General features: G+C 43.9%; 1 protein-coding gene and 1 long non-coding RNA gene across 9 annotated transcripts in view; one reads left to right on the forward strand and one right to left on the reverse strand.

Moving 5' to 3' along the window:
• The window catches only part of DLGAP4 (DLG associated protein 4), a 199,205-nt gene extending 181,433 nt beyond the window's left edge, over positions 1-17,772 (forward strand). For all 8 annotated transcript variants that reach the window (XM_086702126.1, XM_025932365.2, XM_086702125.1 and 5 more), the window contains 3 exons: positions 14,018-14,109; positions 15,014-15,169; positions 15,949-17,772. In XM_086702126.1, coding sequence (XP_086558252.1) covers positions 14,018-14,109; positions 15,014-15,169; positions 15,949-16,167 — 467 coding nt within the window. In that variant the 3' untranslated portion in view covers positions 16,168-17,772. The remainder of the gene's footprint in view (positions 1-14,017; positions 14,110-15,013; positions 15,170-15,948) is intronic.
• On the reverse strand, positions 14,363-15,017 carry LOC147582719 (uncharacterized). The gene is made up of 2 exons (XR_015249447.1): positions 14,659-15,017; positions 14,363-14,568 (listed from the first exon to the last, which is right to left on the reverse strand). It is a non-coding gene; the product is annotated as an uncharacterized LOC147582719 (long non-coding RNA).
• Positions 17,773-26,732: the final 8,960 nt, after the last annotated feature.

A 26,732-nucleotide genomic window follows, 5' to 3' on the forward strand; every position in this document is an offset into this window, starting at 1 on the left:
TTCAAATTTTGTGTTTTTCATATTTAGGTGTTTAATCCGCCTGCAGCTTATATCTGTGTATTCTATAATTTCATTTTTTTTCATATGGAAAGCCAGTTGTCATAACACCATGATTATCGAAATCATTACTTTTTTCACTGATTAGTGATACTTTTCAGTCACAACCTCTGTGAAATTTTACCTCAACAGGGGTATGTTTCTGGGCTGTATTCTGTTCTGCTATTTTGTCTATTTTTGCATTAATACAACTGTTAATTGCCATAGCTTTTGAACATTCCTCAGCATCTGGTAGAATGAATCCCTCTTCCTTATTGTGTTTGTTCAGAAATAAAAAATTTACATACCTCTTCATTCTTTCAGTACTAATTTTGGAATGAGTTTATTGAATTCCTTGGAAAAATTTATTGGGGCATTGACTAGAAATAGAATTTATAGATGAATTTGGGAAAACTTGATACCTGTAAAATACTGAGTCTTCTTAGCTATGAATAAAGCTTAATTCTGTTTATTCAGATCTTCCTTTTATATCCTTCTATTCAAGTTTGATGAATTTCTTCATGAAGGTTTTACATATTTTTCTCAGGTTTCTTTCTTGATACTATCTAGTTTGTGTTTTGATAGTAAAATGAATTCTATTTTGCATATTCTGATTACTTATTTGGAGATCTGTACATTGATCTCATGTGCAGCAACCTTGTATAACTCTGTTCTCTTTAGATTTGCATCATAAATAACATTCACTATAATGACAATTTCGTGTCTAATTTTACCGTGCCTCCAGCATCTCTTGTGTAACTGCAGGCATCAGGACACTGTGGAATAGTAGGAAGACAGCAGCACGCCCCTCCCCTGGTCCTGAAATCCATTCAGTGAATATTTACGGGGTACCTACCATATACAAGGCACTCTTCTAGCTTCTGGGGAGAAAGAAGTGAACAAAACAAAGCCCCTGCCCTCGTGGAGCTTACATTCTCATGGAGAGAGACAGAAAATAACCAAATAGATAACGGCTCATGAGTTCAAGCCCTGCATCAGGCTCTGTGTGGACAGCTCAGAGCCTGGAACCTGCTTTGGATCCTGTGTCTCCGTCTCTTTCTGCCCCTCTCCTGCTCATGCTTGGTCTCTCAAAAATAAACATTAAAAAAAAAAAGGGTGGGGGAATTCAAAGGATGTAACCATAACTTAGGTAAGATGAAATGGTGGTTGCCATAGAGCGCTTCTGAGGAAGGGGGCAGATTCTGGATACAATTGGAAGGTAGAGCAGGATTTCCTGACAGATTGGGTATGGAATAGGAGTGAAACAAGTCAAAACCGGTTCAGGATCTGGGTGACGAAAAGGATGGAGTTGGGCTAGGGAAGACCGGTGCAAATATCTGGAGTCAGGAGTTCCATCTCGAGCATGTTGAATGCGACGCACGTTACCAGCTATCAGAGTGGGATGTCAAGCAGGCAGCAGGATGCAGGAGCTGGGAAGGCCGGTCCTGAAGATTACACTGGGAGTCTGCAGCATATAGGCTCAGATCAGAAAAGGGGTAGAGACACGAACACTCTGGTGGGAAAGGAGTGACCAGTAAGTTGGGAGAGAAGGCGACTGGAACCCAACTGAGTGGTTTTCAAGAAGAGAGACTCTGTTGTGTCACATGCTGCTGATGAGCATAGCAGATCAGATCTAGATATGTAAGGTTTTTAAATTTTTTTTTAAGTTTATTTGTGAGAGACAGAGACAGCATGAATGGGGGAGAGGCAAAGAGAGGGGGAGACACAGAATCCAAAGGAGGCTCCAGGCTCTGAGCTGTCAACACAGAGCCCGATGCAGGGCTCGAACCCACAAACCATGAGATCATGACCCAAGGTGAAGTTGGATGCTTAACTGACTGAGCCACCCAGGTGCCCCTAGAAACGTAAGGTTGCTGGAGGCCTTGAAGAAGGGACCTGTTCTGGTGGAAGGGGGTGGGGGTGAGGGGCAGCCTAACTAGAGAGGGATTAAGAGGAAACAGTAGTAACTGGAGACAGCAAGTAGAGACAAATAGAGAAAAAGTATTGATGACTTTTTCTGTACAAGAAACAGAAACAGAGGGATATAGGGTCAAGAGAGGGTTGGGGGGGTGGTTTTTCCTTTGTTTTTAAATGGAGTGATGTAAGCCTGTTTATATGTTGTTGAGAATGACCTTGCAGGAAAGAGGAAATACATTATGCAGGAGAGAAAGGGGACAACTGTTGGGGTGATATTCTTAGGGAGGTGAGAAAGAACTGAATCAGTGCCCAAGTGGAGAATAGCTAGTTCTAGGGAGGGTTTAAGGGGAGCTGTCACAGGGGAAACTGAGCTTAGAATTGTGATATTCCTGATGAAGGGTTAGTGATCCACTCTTTTTCTAGGTGTATATCGCGTTTTGCCTTAAGGTCTTTTGTATTGTATTGCTATACAGCTTTCCTTTGGTTAGGGCCTGTCTGGTGTAACACCTCTTTCCATGCTTTTACTTCAACCTTTCTTTCACTGACCTTACAATCATAATCATGTCTCCTATAATCAGCATATGTCTGGATTTTGAGTTTTGTTTGTTAATTTCAGAAGTAGAAAATGTAGTCCATTTACAATGGGATTTCTATATGATTGGGTTATTCCTATCATGTTATATTGTGGATTTGTTCTACTTTTTTGAGGTTTCTTTTTATTTCTCTCTTCTCTTGCCTTCTTTTGGATTAATACACCCCTCTCCTGCTTCTCTTTCCTAGTATTTAGGCTGTATTAATTGGTATTAGGTTTGCTTACAGAACATTTAAAAAGAAAAACAAAATGGTTTGAACAAGACTATTTATATCACTCAAGTTCAAGAATGTCTGAGATAGTAGGGGTGCCTGGGTGGCTCAGTCAGTTAAGCTGCCGACTCCATTTTGGCTCAGGTCATGATCTCAGGGTTCATGAGATCAAGCCCCTGCATGGGGCTCTACACTGACAGCATGGAGCCTGCTTGGGATTCTCTCTCTCCTATCTTCGGCTCAGGCCATGATCTCGGGTTCCATGAGTTCGGACCCCGCATCAGACTCTGTGCTGACAACATTCTGGATCTCTCTCTCTCTCTCTCTCTGCCCCTCCCCCACTTGTACTGTCTCTCTCTCAAAAATAAACAAACATTGGGGCGCCTGGGTGGCGCAGTCGGTTAAGCGGCCGACTTCAGCCAGGTCACGATCTCGCGGTTCGTGAGTTCGAGCCCCGCGTCGGGCTCTGGGCTGATGGCTCAGAGCCTGGAGCCTGTTTCCGATTCTGTGTCTCCCTCTCTCTCTGCCCCTCCCCCATTCATGCTCTGTCTCTCTCTGTCCCAAAAATAAATAAACATTGAAAAAAAAAAAATAAAAAAAATAAATAAATAAATAAACAAACATTAAAAAATTATACAATTCAGTAGTTTTTAGTATATTCACAGATGTGTACAACCATCACTGATACCTAATTTTAGAGCATTTCATCACGCCAAAAAGAAACCTTGTACCCATTTAGCCATCATTCTTCCCCCCGCCCCTCCCCACCCCAGACCTAGACAAACACTAATCTGCTTTCTTCTCTATGCCTATTCTAGACATTTCATATAAATGGAATCACACACATTATATGTGGTCTTTGGTGTCTGGCTTCTTTCATTTTGCATATTTTTGAGGTTTATCCATGTTGTAATATGAATTAGTATTTTGTTCCTTTTTTTTAAATGTTTATTTTTGAAAAAGAGAGCACGAGCAGGGGAGGGGCAGAGAGGGAGGGAGACAGAATATGAAGCAGGCTCCTTGCTGTCTGCACAAAGCCCAACTCAAGGCTCAAACCCACAAACTGTGAGATCATGACCTGAGCCAAAGTTGGATGCTCGACCGAGTGCCCCAGGCACCCCAGTATTTTGTTCCTTTTAATTGCGGAGTAAAATTCCATTCTATGGCTATATTTTTCTTACCATTTGTCAGTTTTCTGTACGTTTTGGCTGTTCGGTATTCTTTGAAACTCAGAAGTTTAATTTTAGTGAAGTCCAGTTACTTTTTTTCTTTGGTTGTTTGTGATTTTGGTGTTACGTCTAAGAAACCATTGCCTAGGGGCGCCTGGGTGGCTCTGTCTGTTAAACATCCAACTCTTGGTTTTGGCTCAGGTCATGATCTCATGGTTTGTGAGTTTGATTTGTGAGTTCAAGACCCATGTTGGTGCAGAGTTTGCTTGGGATTCTATCCCTTCCTCTCTCTCTCTCTACCCCTCCCCAACTTGTGTGTTCTCTCTCTCTCTCTCTCTCTTCCCCCTCCCCCCTCAAATAAATAAACTTAAAAAAAAAAAAAAGAAAGAAAGAAACCATTACCCAATCCAGGGTCATGAAGATTTACTTCTATTTCCTTGTAAGAGTTTTATAGTTTTAGCCATTACATTTATGTCTGTGAGTTAAGTTTTGAGTATAGTGTGAGGTGTATGGGTTTACTTTCAATCTTTGACATTTGGATATCCAGTTGTCCTAGTACCATTTGTTAGACTGTTCTTTCCTCATTGAATGGTTCTTGCCACCCTTGTCAAAAATCAACTGACCATAAAGGTAAGAATTTATACCCAAATTATCACTTCTATCCCATTGGACTGATGCACATGTGTATACTTAAGCCAGTACCACACTGTCATGATTACTATAGCTGTGAAATAAGTTTTGAAATTGGGAAGTGTGAGTCTTCCAACTTTGTTCTTCAAATAAAAATACAAATAAAAGAAGTTTATGGCCCACTCTCAGGTTCTCACCAATGGAAATTCTTTCAAAGTATGTACTTGGATCTTGCATTTCCATGAATTTTAGGGTCAGCTTGTCAATTTCTGCAAAAAAAAGCAGCTGGGATTTTATTTTGATAGGAATTGTGTTAAATCTGCAATTCAATTTGGGGAGTATTGCCATCTTAATATTAAGTCCTCCCATCCATGAACATGGGATATCTTATCATTTACTTAGGTTTTTAAAACTTTCTTTCCATAATATTTTGTAGGTCTCAGTATACAAATCTTAAATATCTCTTGCTAAACATATTCCTTTTATTCTTTTGACGCTATTGTATTGTTTTTTTAACTTTTCAGATTGTTTATCTTATTAATGTATACAAATACAATAGATTTTTTTTATATTGATCTTGTATGCTACAACCTTACTAAATGTTGGGGGGAATTCCTTAGGATTTCTTATATACAGGATAATTTCATCTGAAAATAGGGATAGTTTTATTTCTTTCCAATCTGGTTTCTTTTATTTTTCTTTATGGCCTAATGGCCATGGCTTCAATATAAAGTTGAATACAAATGGCAAGAGTGGGGCACCCTTGTTTTTGTCTCATTCCTGATCTTAGTGTGAAATTATTCAGTCTTATACTATTAAGTATGAAGTAAGCTATGGATTATTAGGAACAATTTTGACCATGTCTCTCGGTATACATAAACAAGAGTTCTCTAGGATATATACTGGATGTACCCATATATACTTGGTATGCCAAGTATACCAAGTACCCTTGGTTCATAGCGTACACATGGTTCAGATTTACAAGAAATGCTAAATTATATTCCAAAGTGATTATACCAATTTATTATTTTCTCAGCACTGTGTTGAAGTACCCAGTGCTCTACATCTTTACTTACATTTAGTATATGAGGTTATTTTCAGTCTACAAATATCAATCAAATAGTGGTTATAATTTGCATTTCATTGGTTACTAATGGCATTGAGCATCTTTTCACATATTAATCGTTCATGGTGTCTTCCTCTATGAAATTCCCGCTCACATTTTTTCCCTGTTTTCCTATTAAGTTGTCTTTTTCTTACTGCCTCATAGGTGATCTTTATGTATCTGGATTCTGGAACTTTTGTCAGTTTTATATTTGGTAAATATCTTCTCCCAGTTTGTGACCTGTCTTTTCACTTTCTTTATGGTATCTTCTAAGTAAACAGATACTAATTTTAATGTAAATTTGTTACTCTTTTCTTTTATGGTTTGTGCTTTTTGGTATCTTAAGAAATCCATTCTTCCCCAAAAGTCAAAAAAACATTTTACTGTTTTCTTGGGGTGCCCAGCTGGCTCAGTCGGTGGAGCATGCAACTCTTGATCTCAGGAGTTCAAGCCCCATGTTGGGTATAGAGATTGCTTAAATAAACACTGAATGAATGAATGAATGAATGAATGAATGAATGAATAGTTGTTAAATTTATTTGAGGGGAGGGGAGGGGCAGAAAGAGGAGGAGAGAGAGAATCTGAAGCAGGCTCTATACTCAGCACAGAGCCTGACTTGGGGCTCAATCTCACAACCATGAGATCATGACCTGAGCCAATATCAAAAGTCAAACACTTAACTGACTGGCCACCCAGCTGCCCCAATACACACACACACACACACACACACACACACACGTGTATATGTGTGTGTGTGTGTATTTTTTTTTAAGTAATCGTTACACCAAACGTGGGGCTTGTACTCACAACCCCGAGATCAAGAGTCACATGCTCCACTGACTAAGCCAGCCAGGCAACCCAAAAAAGATATTTTACTGTTTCCTGTCCCCATTTAAGTCCTTGATCCCTTGAAATGGATTTGTCTGCTTGCAGTGAGAGAAGACTCTATGTTAATTTTTTGTTTGGATAATAATATATTAAAATGTTTGTCCAGGGGCACCTGGGTGGCTCAGTTGGTTAAGCAACCAACTCTTCATTTTGGCTCAGGACATGATCTTATGGTTTGAGAGCCCTGAGTAGGGAGGGCTCCATGCTGACAGCAAAGCCTGCTTTGGATTCTCTCTCTCCTCTCTCTCTCTCTCCCTCTCCCTCTCTCTGCCTCTCCTCACTGCCCACACACACTCTCTCTCTCTCAAAATAAAGAAACGCTTTTTAAAAATAAAATAAATAAAATGTCCTTATCCTGTTAATATGCAGTACAGCTCTGACAAACTTCAGGTTTCCCTTATGTGTTGATCTGTTTCTGAGCTTTCTATTCTATTATTTCTAGGCCCAAATCATACTTTCTTCATTGTTGTAACTGTACAAGGAATCTTGATCACTGGAAGGAAAAGCTCCCATTCTTCAAGAGTGTGTTGGCTAATCTAGGCTCTCTGCTCTCCCATATAAATTTTAGAATCAGCTTTTCAAATTCCAGGTTGAGATTTTGATTGCAATTACATTAAATATGTAGATCAATTTGGGGGAGAATTGACATCTTTATGAAGTCTTTGCTATCCAAGAACATGATTATGTGTCTCCATTTATATAGGTCTTCTTTAATGTTTTCAATTAGATTTTGTATTTCCTACATAAGATTTGTTAGATTAGTATTTTCATTTTGCAGGGACATAAGCTGTATTTTTTATTGTAATGAAATGCTCTTGACCTTTATAGTGATCTTTTATCTAGAAACCTTGTTATGTTTTTATTATTTTAAATAAGGAATTCCTTTTTCAGGGGCTCTTGACTGGCTCCATCTATTAGAGCATGCAGCTCTTGATCTCTCAGGGTGTTGAGTTCAAGCCCCATGTTGGGCGTGGAGCCTACTCAAAGAAAACAAAAAAAGGAATTGCTTTTTCACATTGTACCATTGAGTATGATGTTTACCATAGGTTTGCTGTAAATACTCTTTTTCTGGTTTAAGAAAATTGTTGAATTTAATGGAATTTTTTTTTTTACCATATCTTTTATTTCTAAAGTTTTATTTTGAGAGAGAGGAAGCACAAGTAGGGGAGTGGCAGAGAAAGAGGGAGAGAGAGAGAGAATCCCAAGCAGGCTCCGTGCTGTCAGCACACAGCCCAACGTGGGGCTCAAACTTGTGAACTGTGAGATCATGACTTTAGCAGAAATCAAGAGCCGGACACTTAACTGACTGAGCCACCCAGGTGCCTCTGCTATATTTAGATGATCATATCTAAATACGCTTTCTTAATTTAGTAATGTGGTAAATTTTATAGAGATTTTTCTCCTTTCTTGACTTTTTTTGGATTAACTAAGTAGTTCCACTTTTCTTATGTTAGTTTATTCTTTTAGTTCTCTAAAGATTACAACCTGCATCCTTGACTTTGTAAAGACTACTTTTAATTACTACCTTTACCACTTCACAGATGATACAAGGACCTTAGAACACTTTTATTCCCTTCCTGACTTATGTAATATTGCTGTGAAGTATAATAGTTCTATATATAGTCTGACTGCTGCAAGACTTTGTTTCTGTTTTATACAATCAACGTTACGATGAATATTTATTTAGCAGACCCTTTCACTCCTTTATTTCTGTGCTTCTGCTTAGGAGGGTCATTTTCCTTCCTAAAGAACTAAAGCAAAAGCCCAAAGAACTCTGCTCAGTATTTATTTTAATGCAATATTTATCTTAAAATGTATTGTCCCCCTTTTTTTGAATAGTATTTTTGCTAAGAATTCTAGGTTGGTATTGATCTTCTTTCAGTACTTTTTGTCTGTGGTTTTGTTGTGGTTCCCAGCCTTTCTATTAGTCATCTATCAGTCTTCCTGCTACTCCTTTGAAGAATCCTTTGTTTTCTCCTGTCTGCCTTTAAGATTTTCTCCTTATGTTGGGAGTTTTATCAGTTTTACTGTGACACCTAGGTGTGGTTTTCTTTGTGGTCTGTCCAGCTTGGTATTTATAGGGTTTCTTGAATCTTCGGCTTTCAAAACTTGCATTGGTTTCGGAAAAGTCTTGACCATTATTTCCTCAAATTTCTGTTTCATTTTATTTCTTCTGTCCTGTGAGTGCCAGTTACACATCCATTAGACTGCCATGTTTTAGGTTTCTTCATTCTCTTTTCTGTATTTTCCATTTTCCTCCTCAGGGCCTCAGTCTGGATACTTCCTGCTGGATTATAGTTTAGCTGTAACGAATCTATTAAACCCACCTATTTGCAGTCCTAATTTCAGTTACTGTATTTCTTAATTCTAGAATTTCCATTTGATTCTTTGTGATAGGTTCTGGTTCTCTGCCAAAGTTCTTCATCTTGTCACATATTTCCTTGGACACATTTAGTTATTGAAAAGCCCTTGTCCAATAACTCCAGTATGTACATCCCCTGGAGGTCTTTTTCTTTTTTCTGTTTTCTCTTTTGGTATGCATTTGGTCCTTTCTCTGCTATGGGGTGGTAATTTTTATTCAGTGCCAGAAACTGTATATGAAAACAACTTGGCTCAGGATGATTTTCTGTTCTTCCAGAAAGGATTTACTTTTGCTTCTTGAAGGCAGAGTAGGGCCAAACCAACTTAACCCAGTTGAACTGTTTCAGAGCTAGGTGTTTTGAGACAGTCTATTTCTACTTATCCCCATTCTAGTGTGCACTCTCCAGGGAATCCCAGAGAGAGCCTGTGGTATGTTCAAGCCACTCCTTCTTGGCAAACCCTGAACTCCAGTTTTTGTCTCTCTTACACCTTAAGATTGCTGGAAGCATTGTGTACTAGCTTCATGCACCTTCCTTGACCTCAGGTCTTGTCTGCCTTGATAGTTCTGAATTCCAACTTTGATCTTCCTATCCTCATGAAACTGCTTCAGGCTCTGCTCAGCTTCTCAGCCTCATAACCTCCACTTTCTGCTTGGCTTCTTGGCTTCTTAGCTTCTCAGCTTCATGCTGCTTATAAATTGGGAGATGCCTTAGGGTGCAAGCAGTATTTTGATACCAGAGTTGCCTGAATATTGTTTCCCTTCTCACTGGGGGCGATCTTAACCTCTCGGATTATGGTTGCTTTGGTAATTTTTTAAAGCCTTGAGATTTTCTGGGTTTTGTTTTTTGTTTTTTGTATTTTACGTCGTTTTTTTCACTTGTTCTTGGTGGGAGGGTTCAGTTTGTCTGCTACTAACTGGTTTTTCATGGCCAGAATCAGAAGTCATTAGAATTTTCTAATGTTGGGTCAGTCTGTATTACCGGAATAAACTAAGCTGAATAATGATATATTATCATTTTAGTACATTGTTGGACTTGATTTGTTAATATCTGACTTAATAATTTTGCCTTTGTTCATGAAAAGTTGGCTGGTCATTTTCCTTTCTATGCTTGCCCTGTTTTAGTGCAAAGGTTATTTAGCTTCATAAAATAAGTTTTAGATATTTGTCTATTCATATGCTTTAAGAACAAAATTATCTTTTATTTCATTGTTTTGTAGAACTTTTTAAAAATATTTTTTCCGGGGGCCCCTGGCTGGGTCAGTTGGTAAAGTGTGCAACTCTTGATCTTGGGCTTGTGAGTTCAAGCCCCATGTTGGGGTTTAGAGATTACTTAAAAATAAAATCTTTTTAAAAAATATGTATCTTTTCTATTAGGTTATATTATATAGTTCCTTTTCCATTCCTGATCTTCTTATTTGTACCTATCTCCTTTTTATTTTGATCAATCTGGCAGGGTTTGCTCATTTTATTAAGCCTTTATTATATGTTAGCTTATTATTTTATTAAATTTCTCCTCTCTTTGGGTTCATTGTATTATTCCTTCATTAATGTCTTAAATTGGATATTTAACTCATTTTTTTCCCAGTCCTTTTAAAAAATCTGTTTTGAAGCCTACGGATTTCCCTTTAAGTACTACGTTAGCCATATCTAACAAGTTAGGATATGTAATATTCCAACTTCCACTGTGATTTCTTTGACCAGTGGGTTACTTAGACATTTATGTTTTTGTTTTTTAAGTAAACTCAATGCTCATTGTGGGACTTGAACTCCCAACCTCAACATCAAGGGTCACATGGTCCACCAACTGAGTCAGCCAGGTGTCCCTATTTTATTTGTTTTGAGAGAGAGAGAGAGAGAGAGAGAGAGGGAGAGAAGCAAGCAGGGGAGGTGCAGAGAGGGAGAGAGAGGATCCCAGGCAAGCTCCACACCAGTCAATGCAGAGATCATGACCTGAGCTGAAACCGAGTCGAATGCTCAAATAACTGGGCCACCCACATGCCCCTTTTTGTTTGTCTTTAAACATGAGGTTTATATATCAGAACTTCATTCCTTTTTATGGCTAATATTCCATTGTACAAATATACCATAGTACCCATTCATCTACTTGGGTTGCTTCCACCTCTGACTACTGTGAATAATGCTGTGTGAATACTGGCATACAGGTATCTGTTTAAGGCTGTTTTCAGTTCTTTGGGGTACATACCTACGAGTGGGATTTTTTAGTTATATGGTAATTCAATGTTTAACTTTCTGAGAAACAGCCAGACCACAGCAGCTGCGCTGGTTCACATTCCCACCAGCAATGCACAAGGGTTCCAGTCTCCCCACATCTTTGCCAACATTTGTTTTTTCGGGGTTTTGGTTTTTTGTTTTATAATCGTGGTATCTTATGGTTTTGGTTTGCAGTTCCCTAATAACTGATGATGTTGAGGATGCTACTGACCATTTGTGTATCTTTGGAGAAAGATACACTGTCTATTCAAGGCCTTGCTCCTTTTTAATTGGATTATTTTTTTGTTGAGTTGTAGGAGTTCTTTATGTTGTCTGGATATTAGCCCTTTGTTAGATATGTAATTTGCAAGTAATTTGCCCATTCTTTGGGTTGTCATCACACTTTCTTCATGGCATCCTTTGATGCATAAAAGTTTTTAGTTTTAGTGAAGCCAAATTTATCTTTTGTTGCCTGTGCTTTTGGTGTCTTAAACTACTTCCCAATCCAAGGTCATGAAGATATGCTGTTTTTATCTAAGAGTTTTATAGTTTAACTCTTAGATTCATTCTTAAGGGTCCAACTTCATTCTTTTGCTTGTGGATAGTTCTCCCAGCACTCTGTGGAAGAGACTGTTCTTTCCCATCCACACTCATTCTGGAATGACAGAATTTCTGCACCCAGAGAAACTCAGTCAATAATTTTCCATTGTTATAGTCAAGAAATTTGCTGTTTAATTCATTTCTTTAGCAGAAAGATTCCTTTGGCTGCTTCCCCCCCCTCCCCCACTGTGTCTTCCATTTTACTATAAATGTGAATTTGCTTGGGATTCATTTGGCTTCCTGACTCTGTCAGGTGTCAGTAGCCATTTCTGGAAAATCCTAAATTACAATCTCTTTGAATGTGTCTTCTGTTCCATTCCGTCTGCTCCCTTCTGGCAGAGCTAACAGATGTACCCTGTGGCCCTCATTCTTTTCCATGGCTCTTAGTCACTTTGTAAATAGTCTCTTCTTTTTCATATTTAGTTGCTTCTTTTATTTCTTAGAAAATGAGGTACCCGAGTGCAGTCTTATGGTTGGGAATTCTCCGGAGAATCTTTCCCTTTTATTCCTACTCTACTGTAGACCAAACGTCTCTACCACCTGCCTTGAGTGGGAGGTCAGAGTGGCTCAGTTTATTCCCAGCAGCTTAGCTATTCATTTAAAAAGACATCTTGTTTTGTCATCAAGCAGTTTGAGTGTTTCGCACCAGGAGCCTTTGGCTCCTGTTCCCTCTCCTAGTCCTGACTGGCTGGCAGCAGGGTTTATTCTTTGTGCTGCTTCCCAAGTGGTCCTTGTTTCTGTGATGGCCTGATTTTTCTCTTGCACTAGTCCAGACCGCAGGTTTTATCTCCTTCCATTGTCTTATATCTCTTTTCAGAGCACCTCCATCCCTGCCTTCAGCTACCGGTTTACATATCCATGGATAAATGTCAAGCTTTTCGTTTTCCAGCAAGAACTTTCTGGTGAATGTTCCTGTGCCATTTGCTGTTCCTATATCTGTTCTGCTCCTTTTAAATTACTGCTTTCCTAATGAGGCAAAATTCTTCCGTAATGAGCTCCTGTAAGTAGATCACCGTGGGAGAGGGACCACACCAGCAGGAGCTCCGAAGGCACAGGGATGGGTGCCATCTTCAGCCTTGTCTTCTCCCCTGGCAGTGACCGGACTGCTTACAGTGCAGAGCCCCCCACCCCTTGGTGCTGGACCAGGTTCGGGAAAGCTCTTGCCGCAGTCCATACCCCTTTTTTAAATTTCAAATAAGAGATTACTGGCTTCTCAAAACTGCCATCTTTACCTAGACTTGCAATCCTTACAGTCCTCCTCCTGGGGCTACTATCACAGGTGGGGCAGGCAGCCTACTTCACACCCAGTGCTGCAGAGTTCTGTCAGAGGAACGCTGGATTTCTATTTGCTCCTCACTCTGTTTTGCATTGCAGTGATTCTGCGGGGGTTGGGAAGTAGTGCTCTCTTTAGGCCACAACTTTATTTTTTTTCACTTTTTTTTTTTTTTTTAATTTATTTTCAGAGACAGAGTGAGTAGGGGAGGGAGGGGAAAGAATCCCAAGCAGGCTCTGCACTGTCAGTAGAGAGCCCGGTGCGAGGCTCAAACTCACGAACCTGAGCTGAAATCATGAGTCAGACGCTCAACCAGCTGAGCCATCCAGACTCCCCTGTGCCACAACTTTAAAACTAGAAGTCACACTAAAAGACCAATCTTATATTCCTGGGCTGAACACTTCCTGAACTCTCCTGTTAAGATTCTATTTGCTTATATTTTATTCAAGACTTTTACCTTTATGTTCAGAACAAAAGCAGTCTATTTTTGGCATGTCCTGTCTGTTCTTAGGGCTCCTGAAATTAGCGGTGTCATTTCCTGTGTTTATTTACTCTCTGGAACAGTCTGAATATATAACACCAGGATTATCTGTTCCTTGAAGGTTTTGTAAAATGACACCTGTAAAACTACATAGTTTAGCTTGGTTCGTTTTTCTGGGAAGACTTTTAACTTATTACACCAAAGCTGTTTTTAAAAAACTGAATAAGATTTTCTGTTTCTTGATTCTGTGATAATTCATGTTTTCCTGGAAAATTTTTCCATTTAAACTCAGTTTTCAAATTTATTGCCATAAAATATCCTTAGGAACTAGGGGATGGGGTTCGCTTTATCTGTATTGCTTGCATTTTTTTGCCATGAGAGCTTCATGTGTGAATAAAATGAAGACCAGATGGCATTCACCAAATGATGACTGATATCCTAAGGTGGTGGGGAGGGGAATAAGAGCAACAACCCTGATCCTGCCTTCTACCCCAGCAACCCCTGTGCTCTGCTCAGTCTTTCTCCACCTTCTCTTTCTCAGTTTTAGGGAAAGTCCTCAGTGCTGTGGGCAGTGCCCAGCTACTGATGTCCCAGAAATTCCAGCAGTTCCGGGGCCTCTGTGAGCAAAACCTGGTGAGTGTGGTTCTTCCTCCTCCACTGCAGGGCTGCCAGCCACCGGCTGCCCGCCAGCTGTCCAGCTGGATTAGCCCCCCCTCCTCCTCCACCCCCAAGCCTCTCACCTTCTCCCTAATACGGAGAAGGTGCTGGTGACAAGTGTCCGTGCCCAGCACAAGGGAAGGGCCAGGGATGGTCCTTCCAAATTTCTACTACTTCTTGAAATAGAAAAGTGAACCCTCTGTGAAAAGAGCCACATGAAACTTAAAAATCTCTTAGCATTGATTTATTTATATTAAACATCCTCTAAGAAGATGGGTAAGAACTAAAGACATACCACCACGAGGCTTGGTGGTTTGCTTTTTCTTTCAATCTTATCTCTCAGGAGGGTAGCTTTTCCTGTGGAAGCCGCTCCAGACGGCCAGGGGTGGTGTGCTCCTAGGGCTGGAGGACAGTGGCGAGTGTTTGTCTCCGGACCTGCAAGGGTTTGGGGCTTACTTGGCTGGGGCAATCACCATGAGGAATATGTCCCCAGAGAACCCCCACGGATTCTATAATCATACCCACCTGGCCGTGATCCTGACTTCTCCCTGCCTCACTGTAAGACCAGGGCCAGGAACTTCTTCTTTTACAGAACAGTTTTCTGCCTGGCATACATTGGGAACACGGAGGCCTCAGTCCCATGTATGTGCCGGGCCTGCTCTCATGATGGGACTCTTTCTCTCAAAGATCTGCACCATCAGATCTGGCAGTGAGCAGGAAATGGCTTCCTTCCCTCATACAGATACTGACCCTGAGAACAGCAGAGCACGACTAGGCCTCAAGAGACCCTAACCAGGGCTGGCAGGGGTGGGGTACTTGGGGTGGGGTGCAGGACGGGTCTCTGCCTCGTTTGCCCCACTGATCCCCATCTCCCCCACAGAACCCTGAAGCCAACCCGCGTCCAACAGCCCAGGACCTGGCAGGGTTCTGGGACCTGCTACAGCTGTCCATCGAGGACATCAGCATGAAGTTTGATGAACTCTACCACCTCAAGGCCAACAGCTGGCAGCTGGTGGAAACCCCCGAGAAGAGGAAGGTGAGCATGGAGCAGTGCGGAGGGGAAGTCCAGGGACAAATTCCTGGTCGGCAATAACGCTGCCCACATCGGTCAGTGCTGCTTGGCTCCCTTCTCCGTGTGTCGTCTTTGAGCTGGGGGCTCACGTCCATCAGTGCGCGGGGTCCATGCTCGGCTCTCGTCCAGCATGCCGCTCGCTCTGTGTAGTGGAAGCCGCCCCCTGAAGCATGCCATCCCACCCTGCATGTTAAGAAATGGGGCTCCTAAGAGACACGTGCCACAGCCCAGAGCGCTAGCATAGATGTGGCTGTTGGAACTTTGGAGGCAGAAAAACAGTCCTCCTGGGGCCAGCCTCTTCCCGGAGGCACAGGCTTCCTTCTGTAAAACTGTGGCACCCAGTGACCCCTGTGGTTATCGGACTGTGGCCCTTGTGAGTTCTGATCCCTAGAAAAGCATGTGAAATGTGGCCTGGGAGTCAGAGGCTCTAAACCTAAAGCCCATCTCCAGCCACGTGACTCAGGCTGTCAATGGTTCAATGCAAGGGTGGGAACAGGTGATCTCTCCATCCCTTCCTGCCAGAACACTGTAGGATTCTAAGCTTGCTTTCTGCTCCTATGCCTTGTGCTATTCCCACTACCATCGCTTCTTGTGGCTTTTTGATTCCAAATGTGTGTTGCTTGTGCCCGATGTGGGGAGGCTGGGGTGGAGACTCCAACTGCCGGCAATATAGCGGGTGGTAGCGCCACACAAAAGGTGCACCTTTATTTTATTTTTCTTCCCTCCTCACTGTCTCACTAAAGGAAGAGAAGAAACCACCCCCTCCAGTCCCAAAGAAGCCAGCTAAATCCAAGCCGGCAGTGAGCCGCGACAAGGCCTCCGATGCCGGGGACAAGCAGCGTCAGGAGGCCCGCAAGAGACTCCTGGCGGCCAAGCGGGCGGCTTCTGTGCGGCAGAACTCAGCCACAGAGAGTGCGGACAGCATCGAGATTTACGTCCCTGAGGCCCAGACCCGACTCTGAGACCAGGAAGCGGGAAGCAAACAATTTTAAGTCATTAAAAAAACAAAAACAAAAAACACAAACTAAATGTGAATGGAACACAATTTTCTCAACCTTTAGGATGGTTATTCTGTCCAGAGACCCTGAGCCAACTTTCAAATTGACACATACAAGGGCTCACGATTTGGCTTTTTTGGGTCCCTTCCAGCTTTAGGTTTATGAAGACTTCATACAAAAGAAAGTCAACAAAAATACGAAACTATAAAACGTTTTTCCCCCTCTTGCTGGCCGCGGTGGACTAGGTAGACGGACCTCGGCAACTCCCGGCCCAGCCTCCGGACTGCGGTCTTTTTACTTGTTCTATCTAACGGGGACTCGCACTAGCTTGTTTACAAGACGAGGACAGTCCGAGGACAGCCTGGGGCCCCTGCCATGTCCTTCCTTCTCCTCCAGCCACCCTGCTCTGACCTTGCAGTTTTCATTCTTACGTTTTTCTCTTTTCCCTTCAGAGCCCACACAGGGGTCACCGTCCTAGCTGCCGGCTTGCTGGTTCTCAGCCCTGTTTGTGGTTGAGAGCCCAGAGGACAGAGGTGGATATGCACCCCTGCCCAAGTGCTCACACACACTCACGTGCACACGCAGGTACAGGCTCCCCACAGCAGAAGCAGCCAGCCCCAGGCAAGGGGACGGGGGTCCTCACCTCTCCGAGAAGGGGAGGAGGGTTGAAGTCTTTGGGGAAAAAATGAGATAAAAGCCACAGTTATCACACTCCAGACTCCCGCCTTTTTCTTCTCACCAACCCCCTCTTCCTTCAGTAAAATGTTTGATTCAGAGTGACTTGCAGGGGACGCTCGAGAGAGGAACCCCATTTTCCAGGGGCTGTCTGTCCCTGGCCAAGCCTGTGTACAGTACCTGAGGGGCGGGCGGCTGCGTCTGTACGTATGTGTACATATGCACATAGACCTTAGAGTGTATATTTAACAAACGCCCCTCTGCTCACCCATGCCCACCAGCGCCGCCGCTGGCTCTCGGGGCACCTGGCAGGAGGCGGGTGTGTGAATAGCATATATTTTTACATGTACTATATCTAGGTGTGTGTACAAGTGTGTGTAAAAATATATACCTTGTGTGTAAGCGGCCTTTTTTTGGTCTCCCACCTGCCCCCTGCCGTGGGCCCATCTGCCCAGCCTCTTGAGTTTTCTGGGGTTTTGTTTTTTGTTTTTTTGTTTTTTTTACCCCAATATTCCTTCTCTCTCCCTGCCCCCCAGCCCCACTCCCAGGGTGTCATGAGCCCTGAGCTGCAATGGCCCGGGCCTGCAGGGTTGGGGGCAGGCAGGGCGAGGGGGAGGCCCAGTCCTCAGCGAGCTCAGTGCACGAGGAGGGCTGCTCTCTACCATGGAGACAGAGCTGGCATTAGAGACGTCCTCGTGTCTGGCACTTGCTGCAGGGGCCCCGGGTGAACTGAGGGCCTGCTCTGGGGCCCCATTCCAGCTTGGCCGCCGTCTGTGACCTTGGGCAAGTCACTTGACCTCTGTGTGCCTCAACTTCCTCCTCTGTAAAATGGGGACAGTCCCTGCCCCTCCCTACCTCACAGGCATGTTGTGAGAATAAATGAGGTAACGTGTACCCAAGGGCTCATGGTGTTCTTGCAGCGGGATGGGCCAGGTTGGGGTGAGGTGGGTGAAGTGGACTCCCGAAGAGACTGAGCCAGGCCCCCTTCCACATGGCAACTCTCAGAGACAGGCGGACCTGAGCGTAAACCGTAATTCCAACTCTAGCACAACCCAGGTCATGGCCCTGGGCAAGAGAACAGCTCTCCATTCCCTCACCTGAAAAATGCACAGCATCTACTTTAACCTGCTTCCTGTAAGAAACAAGTACTTTAACTCATAGTTTCTACGTGAGAGCCACGATAGGCTGCCCTCACCCACAACACAGTCCCAGCTCGGCTCGCACAGCTCCCAGGACGGGGTGCGTGGCACCCCCAGCTGCTACCTCCCCCTGACAGTTAAAGGCACTGATCGCACTTCCTGAGCACCTGCTCTCCCAGGCCAGGGCCTGGCAGTCACAGAATTCATGCTCTAGTTGGGGAGAGAGAGACACTGAACAAATCCCATGTGAGTTCAAGTCTCCAACAGGTGGCAGAAAAGCAAGGCCAGGAGGCTGTGGGAAGCTGTGACAGCGCCACCAAACTGGGCAGGAGCACTCTGATAGAGCCCAGGAGGACTGTGGCTAGTCACTTGCTTTGGGGGATGTCGAACCTGGGGAAAGTGCCTTCTGGGCAGAAGAATGTTCAGCACCAACGCCCAGTGGTAAGAACATGCCTTTTAGGAAGTTCTTGGGCCAAGCTGAGCTTCAGACACCTGGCCTCCTCACTTGGCCCCACCCAGCTAAGAGGCAGTGACCCCTGGCTCTGGATGCACAGAACTGCCTTCCCAGGAGCTCTGTTCAGGCTGCCTCTGTGGGGCCTCTCCAGAACTCATCCCACCCTGTGGGCCAGACCCCTGCACTCAGAGCAGCATGCCCTCATCTCTGGATCCTGTTAGTGGTGGCTGAGCACCTGCTGACTGTGGGTGGCTCTCATGATGTCCTGGGGCTGGAGCCTCCCTGGCCCTACACTGTTCTGAGACCCGGCTGGGGGGTGACTAGAAGGGTAAGTGAAGAGGTTTCAGGTTGCCCTGGGCACTGAGTCAGACATTCAGAGGTGAGCGAACACCAGAGGTGGCCAGGCTGGACTTGAGGGCCACTGTCCAGCTAGCAGCCCAGCTCTACTCCTGACAGGCCTGAGAGGACAAGCATGGACCTTTACCCTCAGGGCCTGAGTGTTTCTGCTACAGCAGGGGAGAGGCCTTAAGGGTTGGATCAGGGTCTCTGGCAGGGATCCTGCACTCCCTGTAGCAGAGCACAATGAGAGGGAAGCACCTGGGGTGCAGAATCTGGGCCTCCACTCCCAGCCCTGCTGTCACCACAGTGGGGGAACCCCCAACCAGTTGAAAGAATTGTATAACAAACACCCAGTCAACTTTTGCCGTATTTGCATCATCCCTCACAGGTACATACAAACATTCCCCCCCTCCCCTGGAGCCGTTTGAAAGTAAGTTGCATACACCATACTTTACCCCCAAACACGCCAGGCAACTCCTGAGAATAAGGACATTCCTGCACGACCACAAAATACCATCGTTACTCTCTAATTTAACAAAGGAGTGGTCCACGTGCACCCCTCCTTACCCAGGAGACCGCCCGGGGCCCAGACATTAATACCAAAGCACAGCCACACTCCAAATGCCCCAATAATGTCGTCTATGCCTCTTCCTTTGTACCCACCCAGGATCCACTTAAGGATCATTCACTGCTTTCAGTTATCATGACTCTTAAGTCAGAAGAATCTGAATCAGAAACAGTTTCCCTACTTTTTTGTTTTTCACGACACTGACGTCTTTTACATGTCCAAGTAACTTGTAGATTGTTGCATGATCTGAATTTATATGTTCTCATGACTGGGTTCAGATTAAACGGTCTCATGACTGGGTTCAGATTAAACGGTCTGAACAAGAATATGGCTATGATGATATCCCATTCTCTGTGCTTCCATCACGGAATCATCTGTCACTTTAGGGAAAGACCAACAGCAGCTTCCCAGAGAAGCTGGGAATGAGTCCTCAGCCTCTACATTTCCAAAGCCCCGTCTTTGAGGGAACAGAAAGGATCAAGGGACTGCAGACTGTGGGATGGTGCTGGGGAAGAGGCAGAGGGAGCAGGGAGCCTGTGCACCGACTCTGGGTCCCTGAGAACCACACTTAGGGCCACAGATCCCCTTCCGGACTCCCTACTCTGCCAGGGTCATGAGTTCCCAAGCCTTGTGTATCCCTACCAATGGCCTGAGAGCAGAAGGGAATGCCCAGCTGCAGCCTGGGGCAGCACTGGGTTCAGAGGTCTTATGGCCAGGACAGCAGGACAAAGCCATTGCCACCAGTGGCCTGCCAGCCAGGAACCATGTGGACACCGGCACAGGTAAGCGCTGGTGAGGATCCTCAGACCAATTGAGAAACATTCCTACGACCATCACCAGAGTGGAGTTTCTAAGAGAAATGTAGAATGAAGTTGTGTCTCCTGAGCTTCGGAACCTGGCTGATCTGAAAAATCACTGTGGCTCCTACTGCCTCTCCTTAAGACAGCCAGAGGAACTTTATAAAAATCCTGCCTCCACTAGCTCCAGAAGTCACCCTCTCTGCTCAGAAGACTTTGCAGCCTGCCCAGTGCCAGCAGGAGAAAATCCAGCCTCTTCGCCTTGGCCTCAGAGGCCCCTGCCCCCCTTTCCAGCTGCACCTCCCATGAGATCCCATCCTGAGCTCTGTCCTCCAGCCTCACCTCAGGCCTTGCAGGGAGAGCCATGGCTCCCCACAAATGCAGTGAACATTTACTCCTTCCTCAGCCCTCAGGCCAGTTGGCAGTTCCTCAGGGAAACCCTCCCACAGTACCTGGGCCAGGCCAGGTTGATGCAAAACCCCTGCTCTAGACTTGGAGCACAAGAGCCACTTCACTTTTCCTTCTTTGTTTCTGTCACTGATGTGATACTTCCAGCCATATGATTTTAAGTGAATATCTGTCTCTACCAGCAGACAGTAGGCTCCCCGAGGGCAGGAATCGAGTTTTTTCACCAGCCCCAGTGCCTAACACAGAGGGGAGCTTCAAGAACTATTACTTCCTAAATATTTTCCCCCCTTGTTGGGGGAAGGAGAGGTGGGACTTCACAGAGAAGATAATAATTTGAGCTGGGCTTTGAAGGATGAGTAGGAGTTATCCAAGCGGTGGCAAAGAAAGGCACAATAAGCACAGAGGCAAAAGTGTGAGGCTGCTGCAGCTGGGGCAGGGGCCTTGAATGCCAGGTTAAGTAGTAGGGCTTTCACCAACTTTGAATGGAGCAGGAACATTTCCTTCCACAGAACCCAGCTTCCCATGAGACAGGGGTCCCCTGTCCCAGCCTCCAGGGGGCCATGGTACCCTAGTGACCCAGCCAGCATCAGGGTTTGTCTCTGGAACATGTCTGCAGCACCCAAACCTTAACAGGAAACCTAGGCCCTTGGGGGTCCTCAGCTGCTAATGCCTTCAACTTTCTATAGACTGACAACTCCCACGTCTGAATCTGCAACCTGTACATTTCCTTGAACTCCACACTTCCCACTCACATCTCCACTGTGATGTCTAACAGGTGCTATCAAAATGAACATGTCCACCAACTAGTAAAGGGAGTAAGAAGGGTCAGAAAGTTGCCACTCAGCAACCATCGTAACAATAACTGAATCACCAGTGGGTGTTAAAAGTCACGGGTGACAGTTTGATGAGGAATAGAATATTCGTTCTCCAATGAGCACCCCACAAATTACTTATTAATGAACATACTGATTACAAAAGGGAAAAATGGTAACTTTCTGATGAATAAAGCTGGCAGACACTACCTTAGCTAGATGGCCAAACTTATTGCCAATGAGGGGAAAAATTAACATCATACATCTCCTGATAAGACACACTGAGAAGGGCATAACATCATTGCTGTGATATTCCTGTCAAAAATCCATAACTTGAAGCTAATCATGAGGGAGCACCAAGTAACTGGCCTGGACTCTCCAAAAATGTTAATGTCACGAAAAGCAAAAGGTAAGGAACAGTTCCACATTGAAAGAGATGAAAGACATCTCAAAAGATGCATAAAAAGCACTTGACAAAACCCAACACCCTTTCATGATACAAAAAGCCAGAATTGAACTTCTCCAAGCTGATAAAGGGCATCCAAGAAAAATCCACAGCTGACATCATATTTAATGGTGAAAGACTGAGCTTTTCTCCTAAGATCAAGAACAAGACAAGGACACCCACTTTACTTCTTCTTCTTCTGTTCAACACTGTAGAGGAGGGCAATGTTGCCCCCAACCAGGGCAATTAGGCGAAAGGATGAATTAACTAATGAATGAATGGCATCTGGATTGGGAAGAAAGAAGCTGCACTATCTCTATTTGCAGATAACATAATGTTTCATACAGGAAATCCTAAAGCATCCATAAAAGAACTCATAAATGAGTTCAGCCATGTTCCTGGAAATAAGATCAATACACAAAAACCAACTGTATTTCTACTAAGATACAATAAAAAACAGATATTCAGTATTTGTCCCTGTTTCCTGGCACATAGCTCCTAAAACCCTTGGGAATCTCTGAGATGATGAAGGGTCTTCTCATGCTAATTAGAAGACTGGTGGTTGGGGACCCCTAGGAAGCTTCAAGGTAGGGTCTGACTGACAGGGAGACCAGGGCATGATTAGAGGACTTGGACTTTCAACCTCACTTCCCCAACCTCCAGGGAGGGAAGAAGGGATGGAGATTGAGTCAATCAACAGCCAATGATTTAATCATGCCTGTGTAAGGAAGCCTCCAACAAAACCCCTACGCAACAGGGTTTGGAGAGCTTGGGTTGGCTGGGATGATGGCATGCCTGGAGAGGGTGTGGAAGCTTTCCCCACCCCCACCTTGCTGTATGTACCTCCTGCCATTTGGTTGTTCCCGAGTTGTATCCTTTACAGTAAGCCAGTAAGTTTTCCTGAGTTCTGTGAATTCTAGCAAATTATTTATCCTTGTGGGAGGATGCAGGAACCCCCAGTTTATAGCTAATCAGACAGAAATGTGGGTAACCTGGAGACCTAATATTTGCATATGGCATCAGATATGACAGCAATCTTGTGGGATTGAGCCCTTAAACCTATGGAGTCTGACACTAACTCCAGGTAGTCAGAGTTAAAATTGAACTGAATTGTTGAACACCCAGTTGGTGTCCAGAAAACTGGAGAATTAGTTGGTATAGAGAAAATACCCACACATTAGGTGTCAAAAGTGTTGTAAACAGTCCAAGTATAGGGAACACTCTAAAAATAAACTTAAGGAAACAATTCCATCTACAATACCATCAAAAATAATAAAATACTTAGGATTAAGTTGAACAGAAAAAGCATAACCCTTGTACAGTGAAAACTACAAAACATCATGAAGAGAAATTCTGAAAGATCGAAATAAAGGGAAAGACATTTCACACTCATGGATCTGAAGACTTCATATTAAGGTGGTAATACTCCATTATGGTACTGGTAATACAAATTCAACAATTTTTATCAACCATCCCCCCCACCTTTTATGCAGAAATTGAAAGCCGATCTTAAAATTCATATGAAAATGCAAGAGAATCTAAAAAGCCAAAACAATCTTGAAAAGGAAGAACAAAGCTGTATGACACATTTCCTGATTTCAAAACTTACTACAAAACTATAGAAATCAAGATTGTGTGGTGCTGGCAGAAGGACAGACAAATCTATCAATGAAATAGAATTTAGAGTCCAGAGAGAAACACACACATTTAAGGAACTGATTTTCAACAAGGGTGCCAAGAACTTCAATGGGGAAAGAACAATCTTAACAAGGCGTGCTAGAACAATTGGACAGCCAAGTGCAAATGAACAAAGTTGCACCGTTACCTCACCCCACACACAAAATATACTCCAAGTGGATTAGAGACCTAAACTTAAGAGTGAACACCATAAAATGCTTAGAATAAAGCACACAGGTATAAACCCTCATGACCTTGGATTCAGCAATGGTTTCTTGGCTAGAATGCCAAAGGCACAAGAAACCAAAGGAAAAAAAAAAAACAGATAAACTTCTCAAAGTTAGTAACATTTGTGCTTTTTGAAAATATCAAGAAAATGAAAAGATAACCCACAGAATAGGAAAATACATTTACAAGTCATATATCTGCTAAGGGTGTGATAGCCAGAATATATAAAGGACCTCTGCAACCCAACAACAAAAAGCAAACAACCAGATTTATGAGCAAAATATCTGAATAACCATTTCTCCAAAGAAGATATACAGATGTCCAATAAGCACATGAAAAGATGCTCAACACAGCATGTCATCAGGGAAATGCTAATCAAAACCACAGTGAGCTACCACTTCACACCCACCAGGATGGCTGGAAGACAAGTATTGGTGAGGTGGTGAGGAAACAGGGGTATGTGAAATGGTGTGACCTTGTTGAAAACAGTCCCTCAAAATGTAAACATAGTTATCAACCCAGCAATTCCACTCTCAGATATAGATCCAAAAAAGTGAAAACACACACACACACACACACACACACACACATATGTGCACCAATGTTCACAGCAGCACTATTCATGATGGGCAAAAAGTATAAATAACCCAAATGCCCATAAAGATGAATGGAAAAGAAAAATGTGGTCTCTCTATGCAATGGAATATTATTCAGCCTTAAAAAGGAAGAAAATTCTGACAGATGCTGTAAGATGGATGAAAATTGAAGACATTATGCTAAGAGAAATGAGCCAGTCACAAAAGGACAAATACTGAATGATTCCACTTATGTGAGGCACCTAAAATAGTCAAATGCAGAGACAGAAAATAGAATGGTGGGTGCCCAGCGGCTGAGGGAAGAGAACAGGGAGTCAGCGTTTAATGGGTGTGGAATCTCAGGTGGGGAGGATGAAAGCGTTCTGGATGGATGGTGGTGAAACTTGCACAACAGTGTGATTATACTTAATGCCACTCAACTATACATTTTCAAATGGTTAAAATGGTTATTTTTATTTATTTATTTTTAACACACACACACACACACACACACACACACACACACACACACACACTGGATTGGCTCCTGGACCAGAAAAAAAATTTCCGGGTAGGACATTGCTGGGATCATTGACAAAACTTGACTATGGATTGTAAATCAGATAACAGTATTGAATCACTGTTAAAATTTTCCTGATGTTGATAAATGTGCTATGGATATGGAAAAGAATCTCCTTTTTAGGAGATACTCACTGAAGTATCTCCAGGTAAAAGGGCATGGTGCGTGCAAGTTACTCTCAAATGATGCTAGCAGAGGGCAGGGACACACATACACACACACAGAAAAGAGTATTATAAAGACAAATATTAACAATTGGAGAGTCTGGGTGGCCTCTTTGTATAGTTCTTATGACTTTATTCTAAATCTGAAATCATTTCAAAGTTAATAGTTTAAAAAAATTAAGAGATCCAAAACAAAACTCTCATCTCTTCCCAAACCTGCTCCTTCCATAGACAACCCATCTGATTAAGTGGCAGCTCCCTCTCCTGCAGCTCAAACCAAAACCCTTGGGAGTCATCTTTGACTCTTCCACATACATTCCAATCCATGTGTAAATCCTATTGGATGCAACTTCAAAAATCTCCAGAACCCCACCCCTTCTCCCCAGCTACCACGCTAGTCTGAGCACATCATCTCGCTGAAAAGCTCCTCACTGGTCTCACCCAGAGGGATTCAGTTAAAACAGAAGCCAGATCATGTCACCCTTCTGCTCAGAACTCTGATGTCTCATGGTGGCCTACAAGGAGCCCCAGGCTAGGTCTAGGTCCCCACTGCTTCTCAGACCTCATCTCCCACCCCTCACCCCCCACCCCCTCTTCACACTCACACTTGCCTCTGGCTGCTCCTAGACCAGAGCTGGGCAAAATCCCCCTACCTGCCTCCAACACTCACTGGGTATGGTTCACTCTGTTACCGCTGCAAGTTGGCCCAAATGTCACTTCCCAGGAGGTATCCCTCCTTCCTGCCTGTTTCTTTCTCTCTCCGGTCCCTCTGCTTTATTCTCCTCCAGGGACCTCATTTCTCTCTCCAGGTCATGTATATAGCAGCTACTCGTCCACTCCACAAGAACAAATGTCTCCCCAGTGTGATTACTTTAGTTCACTGCTATTTCCCTAGCACCCAGCACAGTGCCTGGCAGGTAATAAGGTGTCAGTTAATATTTACAGAATAAGTAACTAGGTGTTGGAATGTTCCCCAGGAATGTCTGTGTTGGTTTAAAATAGGGCCAAGAGAGGGGCGCCTGGGTGGCTCAGCAAGTTGACCATCCAACTTCAGCTCAGGTCGTGATTTCACGGTTTATGGGTTCGAGCCCCACGTCGGGCTCTGTGCTGACAGCTCAGAGCCTGGAGCCTGCTTCCGATTCTGTGTCTCCCTCTCTCTCTTTCTGCCACTCCCCTGCTTGTGCTTTCTTTTGAAAGTAAATAAAACATTTAATGTTCATTTATTTTTGTGAGAGAGAGAGACACAGCGTGAGCAGGGGAGGGGCAGAGAGAGAGGGAGACACAGAATCGGAAGCAGGCTCCAGGCTCTGAGCTGTCAGCACAGAGCCCGATGTGGGACTCGAACTCATAGACCGCGAGATCATGACCTGAGCCAAAGTCGGACGCTTAACCGACTATGCCACCCAGGAGCCCCATAAATAAAACATTTAAAAAGGATGGGGGGCAGAAAAAGCTGGGCTGGAGTCCAGGTGGGGAGGGTGTTCCTTCAGGGGTCAGAATGATGGGCAGGACATGATGCACCATGGGGGAGGGGATGGGTCTGTCCTCTCAGACGCCACCCTTTCACTAAGGCCAACAAGAGTAGGTAAGGGGTGCTGCCGCCCTGAGGCTTTGAGGAGGCACCCATGCTCCCCCAGCCCCTGCCCTTATCGCTGGCTCCCAGGATGC

This window comes from Puma concolor, chromosome A3 (assembly GCF_028749965.1).
Source record: "Puma concolor isolate L17-30 chromosome A3, mPumCon1.1.hap2, whole genome shotgun sequence".
Taxonomy (NCBI): Eukaryota; Metazoa; Chordata; class Mammalia; order Carnivora; family Felidae; genus Puma; species Puma concolor.